The following is a 27,133-nucleotide window of genomic DNA, read 5'->3' on the forward strand; positions in this document are numbered from 1 at the left end:
AAAAAAAAAGTCAAGCATGCAAGGACCTGAATTTGATTCCCTGGACTCATAAAAAAAGAAACAACCAAAACAACAGGGTGGAGTGGCACATACTTGTAAACCCAGCACTGGGGAGGTAGAGAGTTCCAGGCCACCCTGTCTGCCACTTACTGCCATAAGCCTCTATACTGCCACCTTGTGCCATCCCACTCCTTTCAGAGCTCAGTGGAATGCTACCCAAGTTCCTTGTGAGCAAAGAAGTCAGAAGAGCTAGCTCTCAAAAACATGGTCAAGGGCTCACAGTGATTCTCCCTTGCCCTCTCATCCCAACTCCTGGCAGACCACGGGCAGGTTTTCTGCAGCCAAAGGTGATAAGGTTTCATGCCATGAGAAACGACTAGCCATCAGAGTCGGGGGCAGCTGTGTTAGTGCAGCCTGCCCACAGATGCTTCTGGGACACCCTCACCAGGGCAGCTGAGTCAGAATGCCTCAGGGCCAGGCTGTACCTTTTCCATTTCAGGGTGAGGGGCTGCCTGATGACTGTCTTGCTCCATTCGCCCAAAGGCAGGAGTTGGCTCTGGGCTTTGTCTTTCTCAGGAGACTCCCAGTGAAGGTAGTCCTGCGAGGGAGGCAGGCCCTGTCAATGTCTGCTTTTCCCACAGCTTTAAGGTCTCTAGAAACTAGAAGTCTCATTGTGGTGTGGAGTGAAAAGGTGCATGGGGGTGGGTGGCGGGGCACTGGGGAGAAGTACCGCTCCCTAAGTTAGGGCCTGCTCTGAAGCAGCGGGGAGCAAGCTGTACCCAGAGACAGAGATCATAGGCAGCTCTGGACCCAAGCCAGGAGCAGGTGGTCATTAGACGCCAGGCTCCTAGCCCATCCTCGAGAGGCCCTGCAGGAGCTCTGGCCCCTTTCTCTCTGCCAGCTGTGCAGCCTGGCATGGAGCAGTACCCAGGAGAGCCTGCTGCGCATGCAGCTGCCCAGGGGACTGGCTGCGTGACTCATTCTCCCGCTTGCTAATCATTCCCCTGTCCTCTGCGTGCCTTCTTGCACAGCCTGCCCGCCCCGGGAGGAAAGCGTGCCCATCTGACACCTTACTCGCCTGTCCCTGGCTCCCCTGGCACATTTGTCTGCCCTTGTGGCTGCATCTGCTCTGTACAATCTCCATGCCCAGCCTGTCACCTGATGCTCTTGTCTTTCCCAGGGTACAGTTTGCACTGTTCCATCCAGTTCCTTCGGAGTAGTCTTGCTCCCAGCATGCAGGCTGTGTTAAATCAGGAAGCCCCTCCAACCACCTCAGCATACAGGACAGGACGCCTAACTTGGAAGCATCTTTGGGAGTAAACCAAGGGAGACAAGGATGGGCAGCCCCTTGTCTCTGACTAGAAGCTAGAACAGTCTAACCCAAGTTGGCAATGGGAGGCCCTAGGAGTATCAGATAAAGCTTGTGTTGGATCATGGAGCCAGCCAGGTGAGAGGGAAGGGAAGGAGAATGCCTCTTCGGCTGACTTCTGGCAGAAAGGCCTGATGCCAGTGCCGGAGCAAGAGCACTCCACGCCCTTCTAGGCTTCCGCAGAACCAGACTTTGATCAGTTTGATCTCCAACTACCTCTAAGCTTTCCTGAGCCATGTCAAGAAGGGGAAAATTCTCATCTAAAGGCTGAAGCTATGAGAAAAGCTAACATTATTGTGTGTGTTCTTTCATAAATATAACAGAGCCTGTCTTAGTACAGACTGAATCTGGCTTTACATACTGTGACTTGGACAGGTGTAGGGGACCCTGCCCTTAGGAGGGACTGAGAATATTAATCCTTCACTGTGGCTGTCTTGAAATTCTACAAGGAGCTCCACTTTTTAAATTTTACTCCAAGTTCTGTAAATTACATGGCCGATGTGGCCCAGAAACTTATAATACTATGAACATATCTGCCATGGTTTTTTGGTTTTTTGTTTTGTTTTGTTTTGTTTTTGTTTTGTTTTCGAGACAGGGTTTCTCTGTGTAGCTCTGGCTGTCCTGGAACTCACTCTGTAGACCAGGCTGGCCTCGAACTCAGAAATCCACCTGCCTCTGCCTCCCAAATGCTGGGATTAAAGGCATGCACCACCACCGCCCGGCTTCTGCCATGGTTTTACTTTAAAAAACAAAAACAAAAACAAAAACAAAAAACTGACCTGTGGATGCAGAGTCATTAGACATTTCCTTATTTCCGGTGCCCGAGGAAGGCAGAGAATGAGCTTATTAGCAAAGTGCTTGGTGAAGAGGGCATGATTCAGGTGACCTGACAAATCCCACATCCGCAGCAGTCACCGTCCTTGGAAACCAGGCACCATCAAAGCTCTGTGGGTGCATTCAGACATATCCCTCAGTGGCAGACTCTCTCATCTGATATCCAAATCTCCACAGTGCTAGGGTTGGTAGCTGTGGCATGACCAGCTGACTTCTGGAAAATGAACCATTTCCCAAACTCCCTTGCAGCTAGATGTGCCCATGTGATGAGGACTTGTTCCCAGGATGCATGTGGGAATAACTGCCACTTTCTGTCTAGGCTTTGAGAAACAGCTGACATGTCCCTTTTCTTTGGGGTGGTAGTTTATTCTTGTCATTTATTTTACTTTTTAAATTTTATGTGTATGGGTTTTAGCCTACATGTACTAGATGCATATCTGTGTACCTGTGTGTGTGCAGTGCCCATGAAAGCCAGAGTTGGGCACTGGATCTCCTGGAACTGGAGCTACAGAAAGTTGTGAGCTGCCATGTGGGTGCTGGGAATCAAATTCAGGCACTTTGCTCAGAACAAGTGCTTTTAACACCATGCATTCTCTAGCCCCTTGGGTTGTAGTTTTGATTTCTACTATAGCAGAAAAAATTTCTTCTTTAAGATTTATTTATTACATATACAGTGTTCTGCCTGCGTGTGCACCTGCAGCCAGAAAAAGGCACTAGATCTGATTATAGATCATTATAAGCCACTATATGGTTGCTGGGAATTGAACTTGGGACCTCTGGAAGAGCAGCCAGTGCTCTTAACTTCTGAGCCATCTCTCTAGCTCCTACCAGAATTTTTGTTTTTGTTTTTGTTTTTCGAGACAGGGTTTCTCGGGGTTTCTCTGTATAGACCTGGCTGTCCTGGAACTCAATCTGTAGACCAGGCTGGCCTTGAACTCAGAAATCCACCTACATTTGCCTTCCATGTGTTGGGATTAAAGACATGCACCACCACTGCCCGGCCAGAAAAGTTTTAAACCCTTGGACTAAAGAATCAGAAAAAAATATTTTGTTCACTGTAGTGACATTCTTAAGAATTCTGTAATTTGGGCGGGAGAGATGGCTCAGCAGTTAAGAGCACTGACTGCTCTTCCAGAGGTCCTGAGTTCAATTCCCAGCAATCACATGGTGACTCACAACTATCTGTAATGGGATTGATGCCCTTTTCTGGTGTGTTTGAAGACAGCAACAGTGTACTCTCATATATAAAATAAAATCTTAAAAAAAGAAAAAAAGAATTCTGGAATTTTGAATTCTTAAAAAAAAAAAAAAAAAACACCAAAAAATATATGAAAGCATTTTCATTTTAACGCCAGGTGTGGGGACATGGGGCCATTTCAGACTGTCCACAGCTGCTGACTGTAATTTGCCGTGTGCTCTAGCAGAGACATGGCTTTATCAGCTGCAGATAGTTTCTGCGGTTGTGTGACATTTGGAAGTCTGGGGACTTTTTAGAGGGTATATAAATGTGAGGGCCCCAAGAGGCAGGGTTGTTGGTTGGTCAGGGGGTTAGCTGCAATTTGCTAGTAGTTGTGATCTAAGAAGAAACAAAAGGAAGGAATTAGACTCAGGAATCTCTCTCTCCCTCTCTCTTCCTCCTCTTCTCCCTTTTCTCCTTCTTTCTCTCCTATCTAGTGATAGGGAGAGAAACCGGAGTTGGGGCGGGGGGATAAAAGGTGGGAAAAGAAGAACCCATGAAGTAGCAAAGACCAGCTACAGTTCACCTCACTGTGTGTTCCAACAGTAGATATTTACAGAAGGGATTCCCAGCACATAGCTGCTGTTTAAGGTCCCGGTTCTCCAACAGAAAGGCAAGGTCAGTGTACCATTTCTACCAGGGAAGAACACAAGGAAGCAGATGAGTCCACTCACGTATGTACAGAAACACCTGAGCTGAGGGTGGCAATGGCTGGCTGATATTGCTGGGTGCCAAGGAATGATGGTATTAGGTACATTTTATTGCTGTGACTAGAGACTGGACAAGAGAAGAGAGGTTTACTCTGGCTCACAGTCTAATATGATATAATCTATTACTGGAGAAGGAATGGCTCACACCTCTGCAGACCAGGAAACAGAAATGAGACAGGAAGCACGCGAGAGGTGTCAACCTCAGGGCCTGAGCTGGGTCCTAGCTCCTCAAGTTTTCTGTAGTCTTCCACAATGGTGCCATCATCTGGAGGCCAACTGGTTATACACATGGAGTGCTGTGTTTTACGTCCAAGTCCTAACAGGTATGAAGAAGTGACAGTTGGACAGATCTTAAGGAAGACAGGAAAGCTTACAACTGCCTGCCACTCCAGCTCCAGTGAGTCTGTTGCCCCCTTCTGGCTTCCGTGGGTACCTGCACTCACATGTGCACATACACACACAGAAATGTGCCTGTGTATATTATTTTACTTAATTTTTGTCTTTACATTCTACAAAATATTACAGAAAAGTTTCAATAAAAAGGCAATCATTTTAGCAACTCTGCCACTAATGAGTTTTTGTGAATAAAACTTAAGAATGACTAAATGACTACTACCGCCAGGCAGTTGTGGCACATGGCTTTAATCCCAGCACTTGGGAGGCAGAGGCAGGCAGATCTCTGAGTTCGAGGCCAGCCTGGTCTACAGAGTGAGTTCCAGGACCCTGTCTTGAAAAAAAAAAAAAGTATACTGGGCTGGAGAGATGGCTCAGAGGTTAAAAGTACTGACTGTTCTTCCAAAGGTCCTGAGTTCAGTTTTCAGTAATAAAATGGTGGCTTATAAACCATCTATTATGATCTATTATGAGATCTGATGCGGTCTTCTGACATGTAGGCATACATGCAGGCAGAAAAAGTTATATACAACCACATGGTTGCTCACAACCATCTATATTGGGATCTGATGCCCTCTCTGGTGTGTCTGAAGACAGCGACAGTGTACTCATATAAATAAAATAAATAAATCTTAAAAAAAAAAAAAAAAAAAAAAAAGAAAAAAAAAAAAGTAATATACCTTTGAAAAGCATTTAAAACACAAACACAAAAACCCTCCATATTCCAACTTGGACAAGTGAGTATAAACTTGTGCATTTTCTTCTATCACAGTTTTACCGTCACAGTTAGTTCATCAGCCTACAGACTTTTTAAGGTTGAAGGGGCACTAATAAGAACTGTTCAATATGTATTAGCATCTCACCAAGGCATCTCTGGGGGAATCTGAGCTGACTGACTGTAACTTATTGACCCAACACTGGACACTAGGATGGGGTTTGTTAAGTTACACTATGTGAGGGAAAGCAAGCATGTTCAGTCTTCTTTACACTCTTAGCACCTACCATAAATTACTTCAATACTGGTAGGCGGACAGTGAGTAAATGTATACCATGGCTGTGACTGGAGGCACAGGTACTTGGGAGGGGCAGGTAGGAAAATTTGAGTTCAGAGCCAGGTTTTGTTAGGTGCTTAAGTTTTCAGAGGGCGTGATGGGGCACAGGTGCTGGAGCTTAGTGGTAGGCTCTTGTCTAGCGTGTGCAAGCCCAAGCTGGATTCCCAGTGCTGCAAAAATCACTCAAAAGTAAATAACAAAATAAACTCACACAATGAATACTTTTAGGTATAACTATTTTTTTCTGATGATTATATTCTTAGAATAAACTTCCTTGCTATCAATGAATCATTTTTGGCATTGCATATTATAGCAGATTGTATTTTCCAAAGATGGTCATGCAGATGTCCATGTGCCTGTGTTTGGGGAGTAAAATCTATCTTCTGGGTTATCCATGTGTAATGTGCGACATTCCTCAACCGAGAGGTAGAGGGCTGGACCCCTCCCCTTGAAGATCTTTGTAGCTCCCTTGGTAGAAACAGCAGAAGAAATGCTGGAGCTTCCAGGCCCTTTAGAGCTCCCGTCTCTCTTGCCTTTTCCTTTTCTCAAGACAGCAGTCTTTGAATTTGAGCCACCATGTTATGAGGAAGACCAGGTTGCTTATGGAGGCTGCGTGTGGGTACTCCACTAATGTCTTTCCTGTTCGTGTCCCCCTTAACAGTTAGTGCCACCTGGCAGACCCTGAGTGCACAGCATCAACGATGCTTATCTTCAAAGTCCAGATACTGTGGAGCAGAAAGGAACTGCCCCCGCTTAGCCTGCATCCCCGATGCTGGGAGAAGTGCCAAACGGTGTTTGCAGTGATTTCTTACACAACTAGGATGACAGGAATCCACGTGCAGGTATACTGGCTTGTATACTTGTATACTGGCTGCACAGCATCATACCCTCCCAGGGACGCCTATTGCTCCAGGACTCACCTTACATTGCCAGTCCGCTCCTCCAGGGGGAATTGTTTTATTGCTGCTCACAGTTCTTAGTGGAGCCTATAGCCAAGATGGCACTAGGTGTATGTGTGCGTGTGTGCACGTGTTTCTACATTCGTTGAAATAATGTAGCCACAGTGTGCACTTGTAAGATTATGAAGAGGTCAGGCAGAGGCAGGTAAATCTCTGAGTCTGAGACTTAGCCTAGCCTGGTCTACAGTTCCAGGACAGCCAGAGCTACACAGAGAAAAACTGTCTCAAAAAACCAAACCAAAGCACTTGGGAGGCAGAGGCAGGTGCATTTCTGAGTTCGAGGCCAGCCTGGTCTACAGAGTGAGTTCCAGGACAGCCACGGCTACACAGAGGAACCCTGTCTCGAAAACCCCCCCAAAAAAAACAAAAACCCAAAACAAAACGAAAAAGAAACAAAAAAGACCAGGTCACAATGGCCTTAGTCTCTTCATCAAAAAAGGTGTCTCAGAAAGCCGCCCTCCATGGTCCCTCGTCCACAAGAGCACCATGCTGTACCCGCACACAGAATATACAAGCATCATTTAAAAAACTGTCAGTGAAGGGGTCTGCTGGTGTCTCTTTCTAGGCCTTCCTAGGTCAGATTCTCTAGTCTAGTCAGGCAGACTTAGGGAAAACTCATTCAGAGCACATGAGCACGGTACCCTGGGAGCAGAGGAGAGCATTCCTCTAGCTCACTGCATCTGCCCCAGTCTGGTGCTGACTGAGATGGTGAGGCTATGGACAGATATAGCTCCAGATGGCTTGTTCTCCACAGCCATCTGCAGACCTTTTACTATGGAATCCATTTTCATAGCATCCACAGAAGGGGGTGGGGAGCGGGGACAGGAATGCAGAGTGGAGCCCTCCAGACGTTCCTTCCACAGATCAGGACTCCGCCAACTGGCAGCTCCTTGCTTTTCTCTGCTACCCCACCCCGTGTGGAGCCCTCTGTGGGCTTCAGCACAGAAGACACATTCACTGCAAAGTCCAGCACAAGAAATTCAGTGAACTCTGTTTATATAGTGCTGTTATTAACTCAGCAAATATTTATTGAGCACCTCGCACACATTTGCTTTCAGACTTCAAGGAACACATAGTCCACGGGAGACTTGTTCTCTTCCATTTGTTCAGGCAGTGCCCACCAGGGTCCTGAAATAGACACCTGCAGACCCTTAAAACTGACAGTTTTTAACTTACATTGACTCATGGGTATGTGTGTGGGTACAAATACTATAGTGCACACGTGGAAGCCAGAGGACAACTTGCATGAGTCGGGTCTTTTCTTTCACCATGTTGAACTCTGTTTGTCAGGCTTGGTGGCAAGCACCTTTGCCCACTGAGACATTTCACCACCCCCTCACCAACTTTGCAAAGCACTGGCAGTGATGTGGTAAGTCGAAGTCGAGGATACAGCAAGCATTTCCAGTGAGAGAGGGTTGTCCTGGCTACACAAAAACATGTGGTGTCAGTGTACACAGAAACATGTGGTGTCAGTGTCCATTAAAGGCCATATGAGGATGTGGCTTTTCCTTCAAGCTTGATCCAAGCCACTTAGTGTACACGGATCTAACCACTACTTTAAGGTCCTCTACTCCAGAGATTTAGAACTCATGCAGACACACTGACCTGAACGCAGACTGTTGTGTTGAATTGACTTAAGAGATGGTCAGAGCTCATGATGGAAACCATGCAAACCCTCAAGCCACCAGATGTGGTGCCCATGGCTCCAGTACAAGACCTCTGCAAGCCTCTCTCCCTAGGTTAGCAAGGCACGTCCAGCCACAAGGTGATCTGGATGATACTCCTCTTCTAAAGCACACAAGGGACCTTTCTTTGCAGCTGGAGTGCAGTAAATTGGTGCCTATACTCTGGGCCAAAACCATCAGAGCTGTTCTTGAGCCATTTGTTTGAGAAAGAGTCGTGCCTGGTTGCTGCCCCCGCTGGAGTAGACTGCCCACTTCTAACTTTACCCTGTGGGATGCAGCTTATGAAAGCAGTCTGGCTGTTATTTTTTTCCTTCTAGTTTAGAAGTAAAACAGAGAAGCAAGGGGGGACAATCAGGGTTAGGTGTGGAAGGGGGGGCAGAGGGCAGATATGTGCAGTTGAGGTGGGATGTGAACTTTCAAGGCCATTGAAGATGTGCATCCCAGAGATTCCAAAACCAGAAAGCTATTCCCCAATGCCTCTCCATAGCCCCTTTCTTCACTAAAAGCATTGTCTGCATCTTCCTGCCACCTTACAACCCGAAATCCCATGTGAAGCCAGGTAAATGATGTATACCTGTTTGTGATCCTAGCACTACAGAGGCCAAGGTAGGAAGCTTTCAGGAGTTCATAGTTAGCACAGACTACATAGTAAGTAAGACCCTGGTTCAGGGAACAAAACAAAACAAAATAACCAAAAAACCACCACCGACCAAAACCCCCAAACCACTGCTTTGACAGATTAGACCATTCTGTCAGGCGGCTTTTTGAAGTCAGGCTGGTTTTAGAATACTCACTTTGTTTTGGAGGCAGGACTTATTTATTTATTGAGACTGGGTCTTTCAATGTGGCCCTGGTTGTCCTGGAATTCACTATGTAGAACAAACAGGCTGGCCTCAAACCACTGCCCTAGCAATAGCACTGGGATTAAAGTCATGTGGCACCATATAGGCTTAGCTTCTATCTTTAAACTTCCTCCATAGAACGCATGGAGTTATTTTCATGTGGGCTGCTAGGAAATATCTTTGGGGCCAATGCCGTCCTTGGTGGTGCACTTGCTCTTCATTCCATGGAATCCATCATGAGCCCTCAGTCATTCAGGGTGGAAAGAAATGGAATTACTGGTATCTACTGAGATGTAACTCCAGCCTGATATGTAACCATTCTAGACTTGGTGGAAAGCTACACGGTGACCCATGGCAGTGCCACTGGACCCTGGTTGTGCCTTCCCATCCTAGGTGGTCAGACAAGACATCCTTCCCTGAAGCCTTCCTTCGAAAGAACCTGCTAGTGCTCAAAGACTCTGATGTATTCCAGAGAAGGCCGGCCAGTCCTTGCTGGTTTTTCACTGCTCTGTCTTATCGGGGACAAAGTGCTGCTGGCTACACTCCAGGTTGCTGAGGAAGGCCTGCAGAGTACATGGAATTGGTCCTGGAGTATTGCTAAACAACTTAACTTTCTCAGCAGTACTGTATGGCAGGTGGAATTCTGAAACACTCTTGCACTAAAAAACCCAGTGTACCTGACTGGCCCACCTTTCCCTGAGGGAACCCCTATCCATAAATGGGTATCCCTGAATAGCTCAAGCTGGTCACCTGCAGTCCTTGAGTAAAGATGAGCTACTCATCCATTTCCAAATCTGTTGGTAGGAAGGCTGATTGCCAAAGGACACAAGTCTCATTTTCTGGAGAAAAATGCTAGCTAGCTGGCATAGTTAGGACCAGGCAGTAAGTTTAATCAGTGAGTAAGGAGGGAGGACCATGTAACTGGAGCATTCCCAGAGACTGTAGAGGATGAGCAGAGACAGCAAGCAGAGAATGTCACAGCAGGAAGCAGGTTACACTGGCTAGAACCAAAGATTTGGGTGTGGAAGGCCCAGCTGGGACCAGATTGTGGAGGGCTTTAAATGTCAGGCTTAGGAATTTATCAAGGGAATGAAATAATCAAACAGGTGTTTCAGGAAGATAAATTTGAAGAGAATGTACAGGATGAATTGGAAAATCTGGAAGCATGGCAACAATTAGAAAGCTATGAGATTAATTAGGCCGTCACAGAAATCCTGTGCGAGTTGATAAGCGTACACATGGGAGAAGTGGTGGCAGAAAATGGAAAGGGACAGCTGTGAGGGACATTGTTAAAAAAAAAAAAAGAATGGATGAAGTCTGCTGCCTGATTGGACTGGGGACACAGGGAACTCAAGGCATCAAGGTTGACACCACAGTTGTGAGCATGAACAACTGGCAGTATAACGGGCCCAGAAATGCATGTTAAAGCACCTCAAAGGTTTCAGGAGATGTGAATGGGGTCCCAGATGCAGAGTCTACAGACAGATACCCAACTGCAGATATCTTGACAAGTTCCTGGGTGAGTAAAAATGGAGCTCAGGAGAGACATAGTGCATATTGATTAGTCTGGGGATCAAGCTGAGATGTGGTGAGTGAATCTGTGGGATGAATGTCTCACCAAGGAGAGTGTAGTGGAAGGAAGGAAGGAAGGAAGGAAGGAAGAAAGAAAGGAAGGACAGACCAAGGCAGTCCTCTGGACAAGTCCACATGGAAGTTTTCTATTGCAAAGCCATGCTGAGAGACAACCATTCTGCACATATTTCTTTGCCATTCAAATATCAGCTTGAAGAATATATTAGTTTGAGAAAACCAAGTAATATAGCATTTCTGTCTCAGTGGAAACTAGATTATAAACACCTTCAGTATGCTTTAAAACAAATTTGGTTTAAGTAAATGCTGGTATTGATAAAGAAAAAGATAAATGTCACAGTCAATGTAATCTAGATTCATGGATCAGAGTCAAGCAAAGGAACACGTAACACATATCCTAGGAGGATTTGTGGTATTAGTAGATACTGACTGACTTTAATACAAGAAACTGCTATATTGGAGGTTGGGGATGTAGCTCAGTGGTATACTGTAAGCTGTACCCTGGATTCAATTCCTAGTAATAAAAACAAATAAACAAACAAACAGAACAAAACATGATGCTATATTTGCAGCACACTTTCTGTAGAATAAATTCAAATGATTTCACCAATGCAGAATTATTATAATTATCTTATTATTGTTTTATCTTTATGAAGGGTTATCACTATGTATGCTAGTTTGACCTTGGACTAATAATCCTCCCACTTTAACCTCATAAGCAGCTCAAGTTCCTGGCAATATCCCACCATGTCTGTGTCCATTCTGTTTAAATAAAAGATAACGGTAAGTACAGCTAGCTCAAACACTTGTAAAGAAGTTGTCATAGGAACTCTACAGCAACCTACACTAAGTATGCAGGCAAAGCAACTTTTCACATAGTCAAGTGTTTTTACATATTACTACTATATTGTGTTCTTTCATAGCTACAAATAAAAGACAAGGTTGGTAGTGTCTTATGTGCTGTTAAGAGTCTCTGTTGCTTTTAGTATAGTCTGTGCAGTTGTATACTTAAATAGCACTGCAACTGATTCCATGGCACCTTGACATCTCTCAAAATCACAGGTTTAAATTACAACGTGTCCTTATATTTAGCATGTCTAAGTGATATTTTCTTTTAAGGGTAAGAAGTTAACACCAAGAGCACTTAAGTGATAGTTCCTTCCTTTTGGACATTAGCTTTTAAACTTAAGGTCAACCTTCTGACCTTTTGAAGAAAAAAAATTCAAATCATACAAAATGGGAGGCACATATCATCTGTTCACATTCAGGTGATGGAAGTAATCTTTATAAAGACATGTCTATTAAAAATGTGACTACTAGCCGGGTGGTGGTGGCGCATGCCTTTAATCCCAGCACTTGGGAGGCAGGAGGCAGGCAGATCTCTGGGAGTTTGAGGCCAGCCTGGTCTACAGAGTGAGTTCCAGGACAGCTAGGGCTACACAGAGAAACCCTGTCTCGAAAACACCCTCTAGCAAAAAAATGTGACTACTAATTACTTCATATACATATAGGAAGAGAAGATGGAGAATTGATATTGTACTCTACCTATAAACTAGAAACGAGAAGACTATCATTGGGATCTCAAAGAAGGGAGTGAAAAATGCCTGCTGATGATATACAGGTGCTAGTGCTCGTGAGTGCTCGGGTACACACACACACACACACACACACACACACACACACACACACTGCTAATAAAAGCAGTGAACCGTTTTCTTGGTGTCCTTAGACATTTAACTAAAACCCAAAAGTTTAATTTTATCAGCTAATTTTAATACAAGCATTGACCTTTTAAGATGCCAATATTATCAAATCTCTTTTAATATTAAAAAAACCAATAGGGGGCTGGGGAGATGGCTCAGCAGGATTAATTACTACATCACTTAGAAATTAATTTCATTTCAGCTTTAGGCTGACTTGTAGAACACTGGGGAAATATATAGATACAACAAAGTAAACTAGCAAGGTTCATCTGAGTACTTACACTACTATCCAACAATGGAAACCAGTCTCTGATGGTAAAGAGTGAAGTGCAGACTCTCACTCTCACAAGTGAAGGGAACTGCACTAGCCGCAGCCCAGGCAGGTCTGGAGTTTCAGAGTCATCCAATGTAATACATGTTTCGTGGACTACAAGTCACGGGCTTTGTTATGTTCCTAAGAAGTTTCCCACAGCTTGCTTCCTGTTAAATCTGACAAGTCTGCAATGCATGCATCTTATTTCAGAAGAGGTGCTTACTCTGAGACCCTTAGCTTCAACTTCTTCCAGGCTAGTTAAGATCAAAGTCCAAAGTTTGGGATTCCATGACAGACTATTCTCCGAAGATCCATAAAATGTTCACACCAGAGAGCCCAAGGTTAACCCTCCTGCAAAGAAAGGAGAACAGCTTTAGTAGGACTGCTGGCCGAAGGACCCAAGGCCTGATTCTAATAACATTAACAACACGAGGGACATCGGTTCAACAACTGCTGACAGCTGAGGTGACTCAGCAATGCCGCCTGTCACACAGCTCAGCAGGTGAGTTCAAGTAATGGTGACCACTTCAGTAACTGTGCTTAAAACCTATGTTTAGAATAAATTGGTTTATGGGGTGAAAAATTAATTTTTCAGTAGACTTAAAGAACTACATCAAGTAAAGAGAGCTAACAATTTTTTTTTTAGTAACACTACACAGTGCCAATTAATTGTTTTTTTGGAGACAAGTTTTCTTTGTGTGGCCCTAGCTATCCTGGAACTTTCTCTGTAGACCAGACTGTCCTCCAACTCACAGAGATCCACCTACCTCTGCCTCCTAAGTGCTGGGATTAAAAAACACGAGTCACCACTGCCCACCATCAATTAATTTGTTTAAATAGAGGATACAGAGATGTTAGGTCTTGGCTTGAATAGAAGTCTACTGATTATTAGGGATTTCTTGGTAAGTGTCTTAATTACTTTTCTACCACTGTTGTAAGACACAATTACTAATTTTAGGTGTGATAGCACATGCCTTTAATCCCAGCACTCAGGAGGCAGAGGCAGGTGAATCTCTGTTTGAGGTCTATAGAGTAAGTTCCAGGACAGTCAGAGCTACACTAAGAAATCCTGTCTTAAAATAATAATGATGCCCTGTCTTGAAAAAAACAAAAAAACAAAACAACAAAAAAAATAATGATGATGATGATAAAAGATACCATGACTAGGGCCGCTTATGAAAGAAAGCATTTCAAAGGTTTACGAGCCCATGAGCATGGCAGCAGGCAGCCAGCCTCAACACCATCCCTCAGCAACACACTGCCCCCAACAAGGCCACATCTCCTTATCTTCCCCAAACACTCCCACCAACTGGCAACCAAGTATTCAAACACAGGAGTTTATGGGGGCCATTCTGTAAGTTGGTTCATTAGTCATATATCTTAAACTATACCATATTGTATGTGACAGAAAGACAAATATACTCCAGAATGATATAACTGTATTGAATATAAGGGAGGAAAAGGGGCTAAGGAACCCATACCACCCAAGTCAGACACTGCAAGCCTAAACTGAAGTGTTTGAGGGCTGTCAGCTGGAACTCTGAGGTATAGTTGTCTTTGGGAAATATTAACTCTTCATTAATTTTGAGCCCCAGGCTTTATCTAAGGCACTCATACTCTATGTTATAAGATGGTAAGTTTTGTTTGTTTGAGCCTGTGTTAGACTGGAACTCACTATATACATATACATATATTTGTATATATGTATAGCTTTTTAAATTCACCTTCTGAATGTTGAGATTACAGGTATACACCACCACACCTGGCCTTAACTATCTAATTTAGCCAGGCGGTGGTGGCACACGCCTTTAATCCCAGCACCTGGGAGGCAGAGGCAGGCGGATTTCTGAGTTCGAGGCCAGCCTGGTCTACAGAGTGAGTTCTAGGACAGCCAGGGCTACACAGAAAAACCCTGTCTTGAAAAACCAAAAAAAAAAAAAAAAACCCAAAAAAAACAACAACAAAAAAAGATTTATTTTAATGTGTGTATGTATGACACATTTGCTCCTTGTGGAGGCCAGAAGAGGGTGATGGATCCCCTGAAGCAGGAGTTCCAGGTGGTTGTGTAGTTGCCTGGTATAGATGCTGAGAAATGAACTTGGGTCTTCTGGAAAAACAGCAAGTCTTTCTAAGCCAGCTGAAATATATTAATATTTTAAAGTATTTTTTCCTTCCTTGGTTAAAAGAAATACAAGGGGAGATGAGGAGATGGCTCACACACACACACACACACACACACACACACACTCTTCAACATAAATTACATGTAATTTATTTATTTACAATATAAATTACAGGTTTGGAAGCTGGGCATGGTGGTGCTCACCTAGAAATTCCTGAACTCTGGAGGCAGAAACAGGAAGATTGGGAATTCAAGGCCAGTGTGTGATCTATAATACATGGACTAAAATACCGAACAAAAGAATTTTCCTGGGCTGGTGAGATGGCTCAGTGAGTAGAGCACCAACTGCTCTTCCAAAGGTCGTGAGTTCAAATCCCAGCAACCACATGGTTGCTCACAACCACTCATAATGAAATCTGACACCCTCTTCTGGTGAATCTGAAGATAGCCACAGTGTACTCATTTATAATAATAAATAAATCTTTGGGCCAGAGCAAGCAGGGACTGAGCGATGGAGTTGAACAGAGTGAGCAGGGTTGACCAGAGCGAGCAGAAGTCCTAAAGTCAATTCCCAAGAACCACATGAAGGCTCACAACCATCTGTACAGCTACAGTGTGTACTCATATACATAAAATAAATAAATCGTTAAATTTTTTTTCCCTGAAACATGGAAAAGCCCACAGTGGGGATAGTTCAGTAGACTACTCAGTATGAGGGAAGCCCAGCTCACTGCTCAGCACTGTCAAAAACTGAACAATGACCTAAATTCTCACAAGCTAAAATCCCACCATGTAGTCAAAGAATTTTCAAGCCCTGTGGTGGTGGCACACACCTTTAATCCTAGTAGGAAGAGACAGGCTGATTTCTTGAGTTCAAGGACAGCCAGGGTCACAAGAGGAAGAACCCTGTTTTGGAAAACCAAGTTAAACCAAAACAACAACCCCCCTCCACAAACAAACAAATAAAACCTCAGCCTTTTAGAAACAGAAAATTTAAAATTCTCTGTATATAAGCGTTGAGCCTGGATGTACATGTGTGTACTGTGTACATGCCTAGTGCCAGTGAAAGCAAGAGCAGGTGTCAGTCCCCTGGTACTGGAGTTAGACAGCTGTGAACCAGCATGGGGTACTGGGGACTGAACCAGAGACCTCTGCAAAGGCATCCTGGGCTCCTGCAGCTGAACCATCTCCATCCAACAGTGATTCTGTATATCAATAATACACTTACTGTAAATTCCATATTCCAGTCTATATATGTGCATGTGCAATTATAATGAAATCTTACTAGAAATTTTAGAAAAAAAATATTCTTACTAATACTAACAAACGCCTAAGACATAAAATTGAAAAGTCAGCTCAAAGAGCAGTTTATTTGGGTGCAATTCATTTTTAAAACAACATGAAATATACAAACTCATTCTTCAAAGCAGTCTGGATATTGAAAGCCCGACACTGGGCACCTTGTTGGAGGTGAATGGAGAGGCTGAGTAGAAAGGTACCTTCATTTTCTAGTGTGCACTGTTATGCCATTTAAATATTTTTATATTGAGCACGTGTTATTTTTGCAATTAAAATTTAATGAAAAACTTTAGCTTAGATACTTTACAAAATGATTCTCCCGTTTAATCTTTCTTATATTAAAATATGATGCTGGGCACGGCAGCAAACACTTTCATCTCAGCACCTGGGAGGCAAGGGCAGGTGGATATCCATGAGTTCAAGGCCAACCTGGTCTACACAATGAGTCCAGAACAGCAAGGGTTACACAGAGAAACCCTGTCTTGGAAAAAAACAAACAAACAAACAAATCAAAAAACTGGGATTAGAGAGATGGCTCAGTGGTTAAGAGCACTGACTGCTTTTCTAGAGGTCTTGAGTTCAATTCCCAGCAACCATATGGTGGCTCAAACCATCTGTAATGGGATCTGATGACCTCTTCTGGTGTGTTTGAAGACAGCTACAGTGTCTTCATATACATATGCATTCATATATATGTGTGTGTGTGTGTGTGTGTGTACATACATATATATATAAAATAATTTAAACACCACCACCACCACCAAAACAACAAAGAGCAAACAAACATAAAAAAGCAAAAGGGGAGTGGCACACGCTTTTAATCCCAGCACTTGAGAGGCAGAGGCAGGCGGATTTCTGAGTTCGAGGCCAGCCTGGTCTACAGAGTGAGTTCCAGGACAGCCAGGGTTATACAGAGAAACCCTGTCTCAAAAAACCAAAAACCAAAAAGCAGAAGGGAATAAATGTTTCTGTTTACAACTGTCTGCTTTCATATTTTCTATGTAATAAAGAAATTAAGGAATAGAGTTTGCTTTATTTCAGACAGTGCCTTGACATACACCACCTTCATATTTCCAGCAGACACCCCAAACAGCATTCAGTGTGTAAGCAGTGTACAAGACCTGTAAGCAGGTAACTCTACTTCCTTTCATGAAATCTGATACTCATTTTGCCCTTCAGAGTGTCTCAGTTCAGACAAGTCATGAGGCACATGTGCCTGGGCCATGATGGCAGCTCATTTTGGGAGGCATCTAATCTCCAAACTATGAACAGCATGTGTAAACACAATCTTCTTGGCAGAGGCTGGCCCTGCCACACATGTGCTCTCCACCAGGCACTTCCCTTGACCTTTCAGTTGCTTTAGGTCCTTGTTACGACAGCTGGCCCCCAGGAGCTAAGTCCCCAGACTCCCATGTACATATTAGCAGATTTTCTCAGCTTCGGGAGGGGTCTGTTTGTGGCCAACAGTGTGAGTATCATCACTGACTTCTGTCTCTCCTTAATTAGCACTGTTTTGGGACAGGTACAGACTAGGCCCTTTGGAAGTATTTTATGACTTTGTGGATTGCTTTGGGTCCAAAATGGAACTCCAGGGGACACAAGTGTAAAGCCAACCTGATGTTATCTACTTGACTTTACCAACAGGACAATGGTAGATCTGAGGCACCGATGAACTAGAACCTATCTAGAATCTGTCTACAAACCTTGCGGTGTACGTGCTGCCTTCACAGAATCTTAACACAGGAGGACTAACTATATTAAGTTAAAGTTAATAGGAGGTAACTACATTGAGTAATTAACTTTAAAATCGTTAAGTACCTACCCAAGCATTCCTGACTCTTTGGTCTTTATGATGTAAAGGAACATCAACAACGTATGAAACATATTATTTCTGCCCTAGAATCAAGACAAAAACAAAACTTAGTAAGAATTGAATTAAAAAGGTTCAGTAATATACAAATGCAATCTTATCAGTTTGCTTCCCACTAGTTCAAAAATTCAACATAATTCAAAGTTCAGAACCAAATCATGAAGTTTTTTTTTTCTTTTCTTTTTTTCTTTTCTTTCTTTCTTTCTTTCTTTCTTTCTTTCTTTCTTTCTTTCTTTCTTTCTTTCTTCCTTTCTTCCTTTCTTTCTTCCTTTCTTTTTTTGAGACAGGTTTCTCTGTATAGCCCTCTCTATCCTGGGACTTACTCTGTAGATCAGGCTGGCCTTGAACTCAGAAATCCGCCTGCCTCTGCCTCCAAAGTGCTGGGATTAAAGGCGTGCACCACCACCGCCTGGCATCATAAAGCTTTTCTGAGGTTGATGGATCCATACACTACACATAAAACATATTCTACCTCCCAATCACACCACTATAACAAGAGTGTTAGGATTCACATAGCTTTCAAAGCTAGGCTTCAAAATACAGTCCAGTATGCCTTTAATATATAAAGAACATGTTAAATGATTTTATCTGTAAGAATAGCCAGGCAATATTTGCTAGCTCTGAAATTCAACAATGACTTTTAAGTGTTGGTCTATAAACCCCTCTTCTGATAGATCAACTTTATTCCTAGCACTCAGGAAACTGAGGCAGAACAGACATCTGAGGCCAGCTGGGCTACATAACAAGAACTTGTCTGTTCCCCACCTCTGCAAACTAAAAACCAACAAAAACAAACTGCAGTCAATGCAAAACTTCTCAGTAAAGATGCTGATAAAAAAATTGCAAAGATCACCAATAAAACTTCTTTTTGACCAAGAATAAAACACCTGCATGGACATGTGTACTGTCAGGTAACTTCTTATATAAAGTTGTTGGGTCATATTTTCTAACAGCCTTGGAAATATTCTATGCCTTAGAATTAAATTGGTAGAAATTTAGGCTAAAGAAATGATCCAAAGCCGGGTGGTGGTGACGCACGCCTATAATCCCAGCACTTGGGAGGCAGAGGCAGGTGGATTTCTGAGTTCGAGGCCAGCCTGGTCTACAGAGGGAGTTGCAGGACAGCCAGGACTATACAGAGAAACCCTGTCTCGACAAACAAAACAAAACAAAAAAAATACCTTTGGAAGATTGTAGACATGTCGCTGATAGATTAGCTCATAATGTGGAGGGTTAACAGCACTCTGATAAATACAAAACACATTTTCATTCGTAACATCTGTGAAGAAAATGTGACATGTTAAAAAACTAAACCTTTAGGGAATTTCAGGCAAAAATTTCAACATGTTCTTTTAGGAGTTAGAACCTGGTTTATTTGGTGTCTGAACGAAGTGCTGAGAAGTGAATGTTTTTCCATCAGGGTACTTAGGGTGTGGAGGTAATCTGGAATCAAGGTAGGTGCAAAATACATGCATGATGATCTGAAAACAACACAACAACTCAAAGTTAGCACAACAATCTAGCACACACTCAGATCTCAGAAAAGATCTGCATTTACAATTACTTTTATAAAGACAAGAAATTTACTTAAATTACAAAACATTTAGTGTGTTGATGAAGTAAAGGTCAGCTTCTATTTCTTTCACACAATCTACTCCAGGGCTGGTGTGCAGCTCAGTGTGTAGAGCACTGCTCGACTGTGATTACCACCACCCTCCTAAAAAATTCATTCAACCTGGGCAGTGGTGGCACACAGCTTTAATCTCGGCTCTGGGGAGGCAGAGGCAGGGAAAATTCTCTGAGTTCGGGGCCAACCTGGTTTACAGAGTGTGTTGCAGGACAGCCAAGACTAAACAGAGAAATCCTGTCTTGAAAACAAACAAACAAACAAACAAACAAATAAAAACATTCAAAATTGAAAAAAAAATGTATCTGACATCATATCAACTTGACCTTGTAATGGGAAATTTTAAAGAGAAGCGTTAAAAAGTTCCACTGTGGGGAAATGAGCATGGCACATGGAGTGGGTAATTCAGACACCAACCTTATTTCTCCTTCATTTTGCTGCAATCCAAGAAAAGCAGACTTTCCTCCTCCCTCTCTCCACTCCCCCCACCTGTGTGTGTGTGTGTATGTATGTGTGAGTGTGTGCACTCTCGTGTGCAGTGTGCTATTTCAAGGTTATACCCAGAGTCTCACACACACTGGGCAAATGCTCTGTCACTTAGCCCTTTTTTTATTTTGATATAAGGTGTCATTAAGTTTTTAGGCTGATCTTGATCTATTCTGTAGCAGCTCAGGCTGGCCTTGAAAGGAACTGTAACTCTTCTGTTCAACTTTCTGAGTAGTTGGGATGACAGGCCTATATCTGACCCAGCTCCATACAGCTCCATACAGTTGCCAGCAACACTAAGAACAACTGCATACACTCAATTCTCAACTTAAATATCTACTTTAAAAGTTAATTTTCAGGTAAATAGTTAATACAAAATAACACAATTTTCAAAAACATTAACTTTAATGCTGTTTGACTTGCTAAATTATGATGGTAGCAATCTTCTCTAAAGTAATGATCCCACATAAGAAAGAATGTGTCATAATATTCTTTGCTACATCACTTATCACATAAAAGCAAACTCTTTCCCACTACCACTTCATCAGTCTTTTAGGTACAATAAAGAACAATTAAATAATGATGCCTAATAATGAAAAACTGCTTAAATATCATACAAGCAAAAAGGGGAGCAGAATGGATCACCTTGCACACAGGGTCCCTGCAGGCATGCTGAGGACTTCAGAGAGCAGTACCACTTAAGGAAGCAGACTGTCTTTACAGTGCTGGCCAAGACACCCTAATCATTTCCTTCCTACTTCTTAAATCCTAACACTTCACAATGGGGAAACAAAACCATGTAAATATACTAACAAGTTTACCAGGCTAAAAACCAGCTAAGGCCTTACAGCAGAATCAGTGGGCAGGTCTGTATCCCACTTCCGTCCTTTGAAGTCTCCACCTCTGTTCCATCGGAATGAACTCATACAGCCTCCCTGAGAAAGTTCTGTGTAAGAAAAGAAAGAATTAAAATGCTATAGACCAAAAGAAATCAAACAAACAAACAGAAACAAAACAAGAAAAGAAAGCCAGGAGATTACAGTAAGAAAAGGATTCTATTGGAAAACCTTATCAGAATATTAAAAAAGAAAGATAAAAGGAAAGGAAGGAAAAGGAAGAATAAACAAGAAAACTATAACTTAAAAGAAACACTAATTTATCATAATACATGATAGTATTTGAATCCTGATTCAAACAAACAATATTTAAGACAAGATTATATATTTCATCAGATGGTAGGGTATTTAAAACAACCAAGACTGACTATTTCCTAGAAGAAGGAAACATTACAAATGTGAGGTATGATTGCTGACCATGGTCAGTATGTGTTAACAGCATGGCTAACATTGTAGAAAGCTTTGTTTTAAGAATACATTAAGAAAACATTACAGATGAACTAACTTAACAACTGAAAGACCATCCAACAAAGGAGCTTCAATGAAGGAGCTTCACAAAATGGCTTGCCTCTGACTGACAGCAACATGTGGACTTGCTTTCAGTGAAACAGGCAGGAAGCAGCCTGGGAATGACAGGCAGGGGAGGCCTGAGAGAGAGACATGCTCTCAACTCTCATGCGAAGGTTACGTTTTTTTTTTTTTTTTTGGAAGTGGGGGCACTGAACAAGCAAACTAGGCACATGCTCTATCCCTGAGTTCCATCTAGTATTGTGTGCTTGCTTGAAATTCTCTTATGTGACAAGTTTCTACAGAGTTATGAAAGACGGCTTATTTTTAAAACTGAATCTGTAACAGACTGTAATATGTAAAAAATGTATGAAAAATTTGAATACTGAAATACTATTTTAAAAATCTCCTTTAACAAAGAAACATTTTACAGTCTGTCCAAATGAACAATAACTCTAATTTTATGAATTGTTCTCTGAGTATAACGATATTCTGAAGAGAGTATATGGGCCGGCTCAAGAGGTTGATCTTCCTGATTCCAGGTCAATCTCCTCAGATCACATCTCCCCCCAAATTCTAAGGATATAATAGAAAGCACAAATTAAATAGAAATTACGAAAATTACAAGAATCAGATTAGCATACTGATATTACAAAGAGTTCCACAGCGGCACTCAATTCTTGGTAGTGTTAGGAGTAGAAAATTAGTCCAGCCTATTTAACTCATTTAAATTTCTTACACAGAATAAAAGAATTAAAATCTTCAAGGATACTCTTTTGATAGTTCTTAGTGTGTCAACTAGAGGACTAACAAGTTGTTCAAGTATAAGCCTTAATTAACCCATACTTAAATATATACTTATAAAATATAAGACCATAATTACATTTTTACTTTTTTTAAAATATGTTTTTCCTTGTTATCTTTCATTTACAAAAATCCTAATGTTGCAAAAGAGCTTTCATTTTTCCTCTTCAAATCAAGTTACCTTTGATTCTTTCAAACAAGTACTCCTGATTTGGTGTTAGGTCTAAATACTGCACAATTGCATTCAGAGTTGGAATGAGAGGAGCTTTGACCAGGGCAGCTTGTTTCAAGCTGGTCACACTCGCCTCTGTTAGAACACAAAGAGCACAGGTTACTCATCAGACTCCAATGAACCTGCCCATGTCCCTTGCTGTTTTCAGACAGCTGCTCCTCACTGCCTTCCGGATCTTCCACAAGTCTGCAGTGCCTTCCCTGACGCTCTAGCTCAGGTTCACTCGACAAGCACAAAGAGGAGTAACTATTCCTACACTTTTTTCTGTCCTAGCACTAATTATTTTCTTCCACTATTCCTGTTTATCTCATTTATTATAAAGAAAGTGCAATAGAAGCAGGGGTTTTGGTCATTTTTCTGCAGTGTTATACCACAGCAATGCCTAGGACAGTACCTGGCTTATTGCAGGTACTCAGTATTTTTTGAAAGAATAAAAGAAAGCAATAGTTAATCTTTTTAAAAAAGATGTATAATTTAAAGATGTATTATTATTTTATGTGTATGGATACCTTGCCTGCATACATATCTGTGTACCACATATATACCTGGTGCCTGTGTAGGCCAGAAGATGCTGGCACATCCTCTAGAACATTTGGTTATAAGCTGCTATACAGGTAACAGGCATTCAGCCTGAGTCCTCTGAAAGAGCAGCCAGTGCTTTTAACCACTAGGTCACTTTTCCAGCCCCTGGGTTTTGTTTGCTTTTTTGTTTTATTAATTTTAACCATGTATTTCTGTGTGTCTTTGTGTAACGTTCACATGAGTGTAGGTGACCATGGAGACCAAAGGTGTCTGATCTCCTGGAGATGCATTTGCAGGTGGCTGGTGAGTGTTTAGAACTGAACTCACGCACCCTGGCCAGAGCACTATGTGATATTAACTACTGAGCCATCTTTCCAAACCAGAAATAACCTTGCAGTATAGACTTTACATCATTTCATGTAAGGTGGCTAGATTTTTCTCACTTTCTCTTAGATACACACACACACACACACCCCTTCTTTTAAAAAAAAAGCATCCAAAGTCATGTTGACAAAACTAATATATAGAAATATGTAGAAAATATTACATGTATAAAAGTTTTCCACAGCTTTCAAAATAAGCTGTATTAAAACCTGTTACCCACTGTACCAGGGTAAATAGATTTATGATAGTGGTTTCCTTTAGAGTATGAAAGATAAACATGCAAAAAAATTAGGAGGGAAAAAGGTTGCCTAAGCATATAACCAGCACTTGGTGTTAGAAGGGATTATTCCAATATAGAGGCAGCAGCATGAACTGGCATAAGCTTTCTGAAGGGAATGTACATTGAAAACCTTATGCACAGCAACATTACTTATAGGAAATAATCCAAATGCCGATCAACTGGTGAATGGGTAAATAAAATGCATATAATTCATTTTGAGTATTCATTGGGCATAAAAAGAAATAAAGTATTTGGATGAAACTTAAAAACATATGCCCAGTGAAAGAAATCAATCGCAGGGACCACAAACGGAGTGAACATCACTAACATGGAATAGCACCAACAGGCCTGTCTGCAGAGACAGGCACAGACTGGAACTTGCACAAGGCTGGGGACAGTATGGAAAGGAGATCAACAGCTAAAGGGTGTGGGTGATGACATGCTCTAAAATAAGCTATGCTGATGATTCAAGCACACCTTTGGACAGTTCACTTTCAAATACAGCTGCTGCACTTCAAACAATTACATTCACCGGAAGACAACAAAGGATGTTCAACAGCCCCATTACACGATGCTTGGCACTTAATTGATCTACTAAAAGTAACTCCCACACAGGGCTCTGCATCACATACCTCCTATTTGTAGCTCTGGACAGCCCATCCGTCTCATCTGGGTGCTGACAGACTCAATCTCTTGCACAAGGGGCACTAATATTGTCTCACTGATCCACTAGGGAAGAATGAAGAATAGCTTCTGCAGTTATCATCCTAAAGTATTTCTCAAGTCATTTCCTTCTTGCAGGTAACTTTGTCTTACACTTGATTAACCGAGTCATAAATCACAGTGAAAGAGAACACAGGTAGCAGCAGTGTGAAGTGGACCCCAGACATGCTGCAGTGCATATAGCAGCTTACATTTTTACGTCGTATCTGCTTCTTATTTGAAGAAAATGTTAAATTTCCAGCTAGACATTACATTTTTTTTGGCCTCTATACGGCGTTTCTTTGTATAGCACTGGCTGTCCTGGAACTCACTCTGTAGACCAGGCTGTCCTCAAACTCAGAAATCCACCTGCCTCTGCCACCCAAGTGCTGGGATTAAAGGCACACGCCACCACTGCCCAGCCCGACGTTACATTTTTTTTTTTTCTCTGAAATTTTCAAGATGGGCATAGTGGCTTGTGCCTATGATCTGGGTACTTGGGAGATGGAGGCAGGAAGACTATCACAAGTTTGTGGTCAGCTGGTCTATACATCAAGCATCATGTCAGCTGGAGCTACACTGCCTCCAAACAAAACACTTTCTATAATTGTTAGTCTTGGCTGAAAGGAAACATAATCTTTGGTCTACATGTACTCAGTATTACAATACCGCTTGTGCTGGCTTTATCATCAGTAAAGCAGTTTTTTTGTTTTTGTTTTTTGGAGACCAGCACCTGCTAGTAAAGAGTTTTCAAACTAAGGTAACTCATTAACTTACTGTAGGCTTGTCCATGCTCTAACTGCAGACAATCAGATTTTCTTAAAACCAGTTTGTAAATATTATAGTATACCTTTAAAGATTAGGAATTTCAAATTCCCTTTTCCATGGCTAGTATTAAACTAATTTGAGGGTGTGAAGAAAATCTGCTATGTGTGTTTTACTGTTCTGTGTTTGTAGTGACCCTGACCACTACCTCTGTTCCTAAGCTTCTGTTTAACTTGAAAGGATGAAATGCTAACCCACAATTAACTATAAAATTTTTAATGAAAAAAACTTTTGAAAACTAGAAACTCTTTTCTTTTTATATTATATTTTTTTATTTTATTTTTAATTTTGTATGTGTTTGTGCACACATGCACATGTGAGTACAGGTGATCACCTAAGCCAGAGGTAGTAGAGCCCCCTGGGCTGCAATTATAGGTGACTGAACTGCCTGCCATGGGTTCTGAGAAACACTCAGGTCCTCTCAGGAGCATCCATGCTCACAGTCGCTGATCCATTTCTCTAGCCCCTGGAAGCCTGAGAAGAGCTAACAACTCGTATCTTAACTGCTACCATGTCAGTCTTGCTTGTAACCACAAGTGTGACAATGTGCAGTTCCAAAGACACTCTGTCACTTACTTTCTTTTGTCACATGCAAACAACTTACCAGCTACTCTTGGCCTCGGCAAAACTGCCTAGTAAAAAAAAAGAGATACAGGCCTCATCCCCAGGAACTCTGCCTGAGAATCATGGTACTGGACTCAAAATACTGTATTTATTTTACTTTTTTAATCTTGAAATAATGGCCCAGGTTATAGCCCAAGCTAGTCTTGAACTCTCACATTTTGCCTCAGGCTTCTTAGTATATATTTTAGGCTTGTGCCGCCAGCCTGGCTAGTTACCTTCCTTCTTGATACCTTACTTAAAGTATACTAATGGAACACATTTGTTCTAAGCCATGGAGAAGAACTTGGGACTCACGGACACTATGATGAGTGAGAGAAGCAGCAGACTGGGAACCTGAGAACCTACCACCTGTGTGGAAGAACTGACACAGACAGTAAGAGGAGATAGAGAAACTGCATGGATACTCTAAGTAGTGTCAAACACACAAGTGTTTTCTGAGGACCATCTTCTTGTCTCCCTTACTAGATACACAATATGCTGACAGAAAATCTTTTTGGGAAATAAAATGGAAACATCTTAAAAACACTGTTCCTTTATTTTTCTCTAACTACATTAATGTGTGATTAAATGTGGAAAGGTATACATAATCCCAAGGAAACTGTCATCTCTACCCTATATGTGTACCATTACTTTTGATAATAATTAATTCAAACATTCTTATAAATAACCTCAGTTGATAGTTTGATATAGTTCAATGACTGGCACGAGATACAACTTAAAATTGTTTTTTAAGATTTATATATTTTTTTATTTTGTGTGTGGGTGTATGTATGTATGTATGTATGTATGTATGTATGTCTACCAGTATGTATTGTATGTATGTTTAGAGCCGATGGAGGTCAGAAGAGGGCATTAGATTTCCTGGAACAATAGTCAAAAGTGGTTGTGAGTTACCATGTGGGTGCTGGGAATTGAACCCAAATCCTCTGGAAGAGCAGCCAAGGCTCTTAACCACTGAGTCATCTCTCCACCCTACAACTTACATTTCTAAACTTGGCTGTCCATGAATCCATGTGATCAAGAAGCTGTCTATTCATAGTCACTCTTGCCCAGACCTGTGTAAAAAAATAAAACAAAAAAAAACCCTTCAGAAACACTAATATTCATTTAATTAGCATCTGGTAAATATATTTAGTAAGTGTTATTTATTACTAACACATGGATGTTGTTATTGTACAAAATATATCTTTAACGGGTGGTGGTGGCACACGCCTTTGATCCCAGCACTTGGGAGGCAGAGACAGGTGGATTTCTGAGTTCGAGGCC

The 27,133-nt window shown here is 42.0% G+C and overlaps 1 protein-coding gene across 2 annotated transcripts in view; it reads right to left on the minus strand.

Annotated features, from left to right (window-relative positions):
* Window positions 1-12,285: 12,285 nt before the first annotated feature.
* Tmem209 (transmembrane protein 209) overlaps window positions 12,286-27,133 on the minus strand; it is a 26,791-nt gene continuing 11,943 nt past the window's right edge. For both annotated transcript variants that reach the window (XM_031381416.1, XM_031381415.1), the window contains exons 8-15: window positions 26,851-26,922; window positions 24,349-24,445; window positions 22,480-22,605; window positions 20,940-21,037; window positions 19,345-19,459; window positions 19,160-19,257; window positions 17,931-18,004; window positions 12,286-13,038 (exon numbers count right to left, since the gene is read on the minus strand). In XM_031381416.1, coding sequence (XP_031237276.1) covers window positions 12,984-13,038; window positions 17,931-18,004; window positions 19,160-19,257; window positions 19,345-19,459; window positions 20,940-21,037; window positions 22,480-22,605; window positions 24,349-24,445; window positions 26,851-26,922 — 735 coding nt within the window. In that variant the 3' untranslated portion in view covers window positions 12,286-12,983. The remainder of the gene's footprint in view (window positions 13,039-17,930; window positions 18,005-19,159; window positions 19,258-19,344; window positions 19,460-20,939; window positions 21,038-22,479; window positions 22,606-24,348; window positions 24,446-26,850; window positions 26,923-27,133) is intronic.

This window comes from Mastomys coucha, unplaced genomic scaffold, assembly GCF_008632895.1.
Source record: "Mastomys coucha isolate ucsf_1 unplaced genomic scaffold, UCSF_Mcou_1 pScaffold20, whole genome shotgun sequence".
In the NCBI taxonomy this organism is placed as follows: Eukaryota; Metazoa; Chordata; class Mammalia; order Rodentia; family Muridae; genus Mastomys; species Mastomys coucha.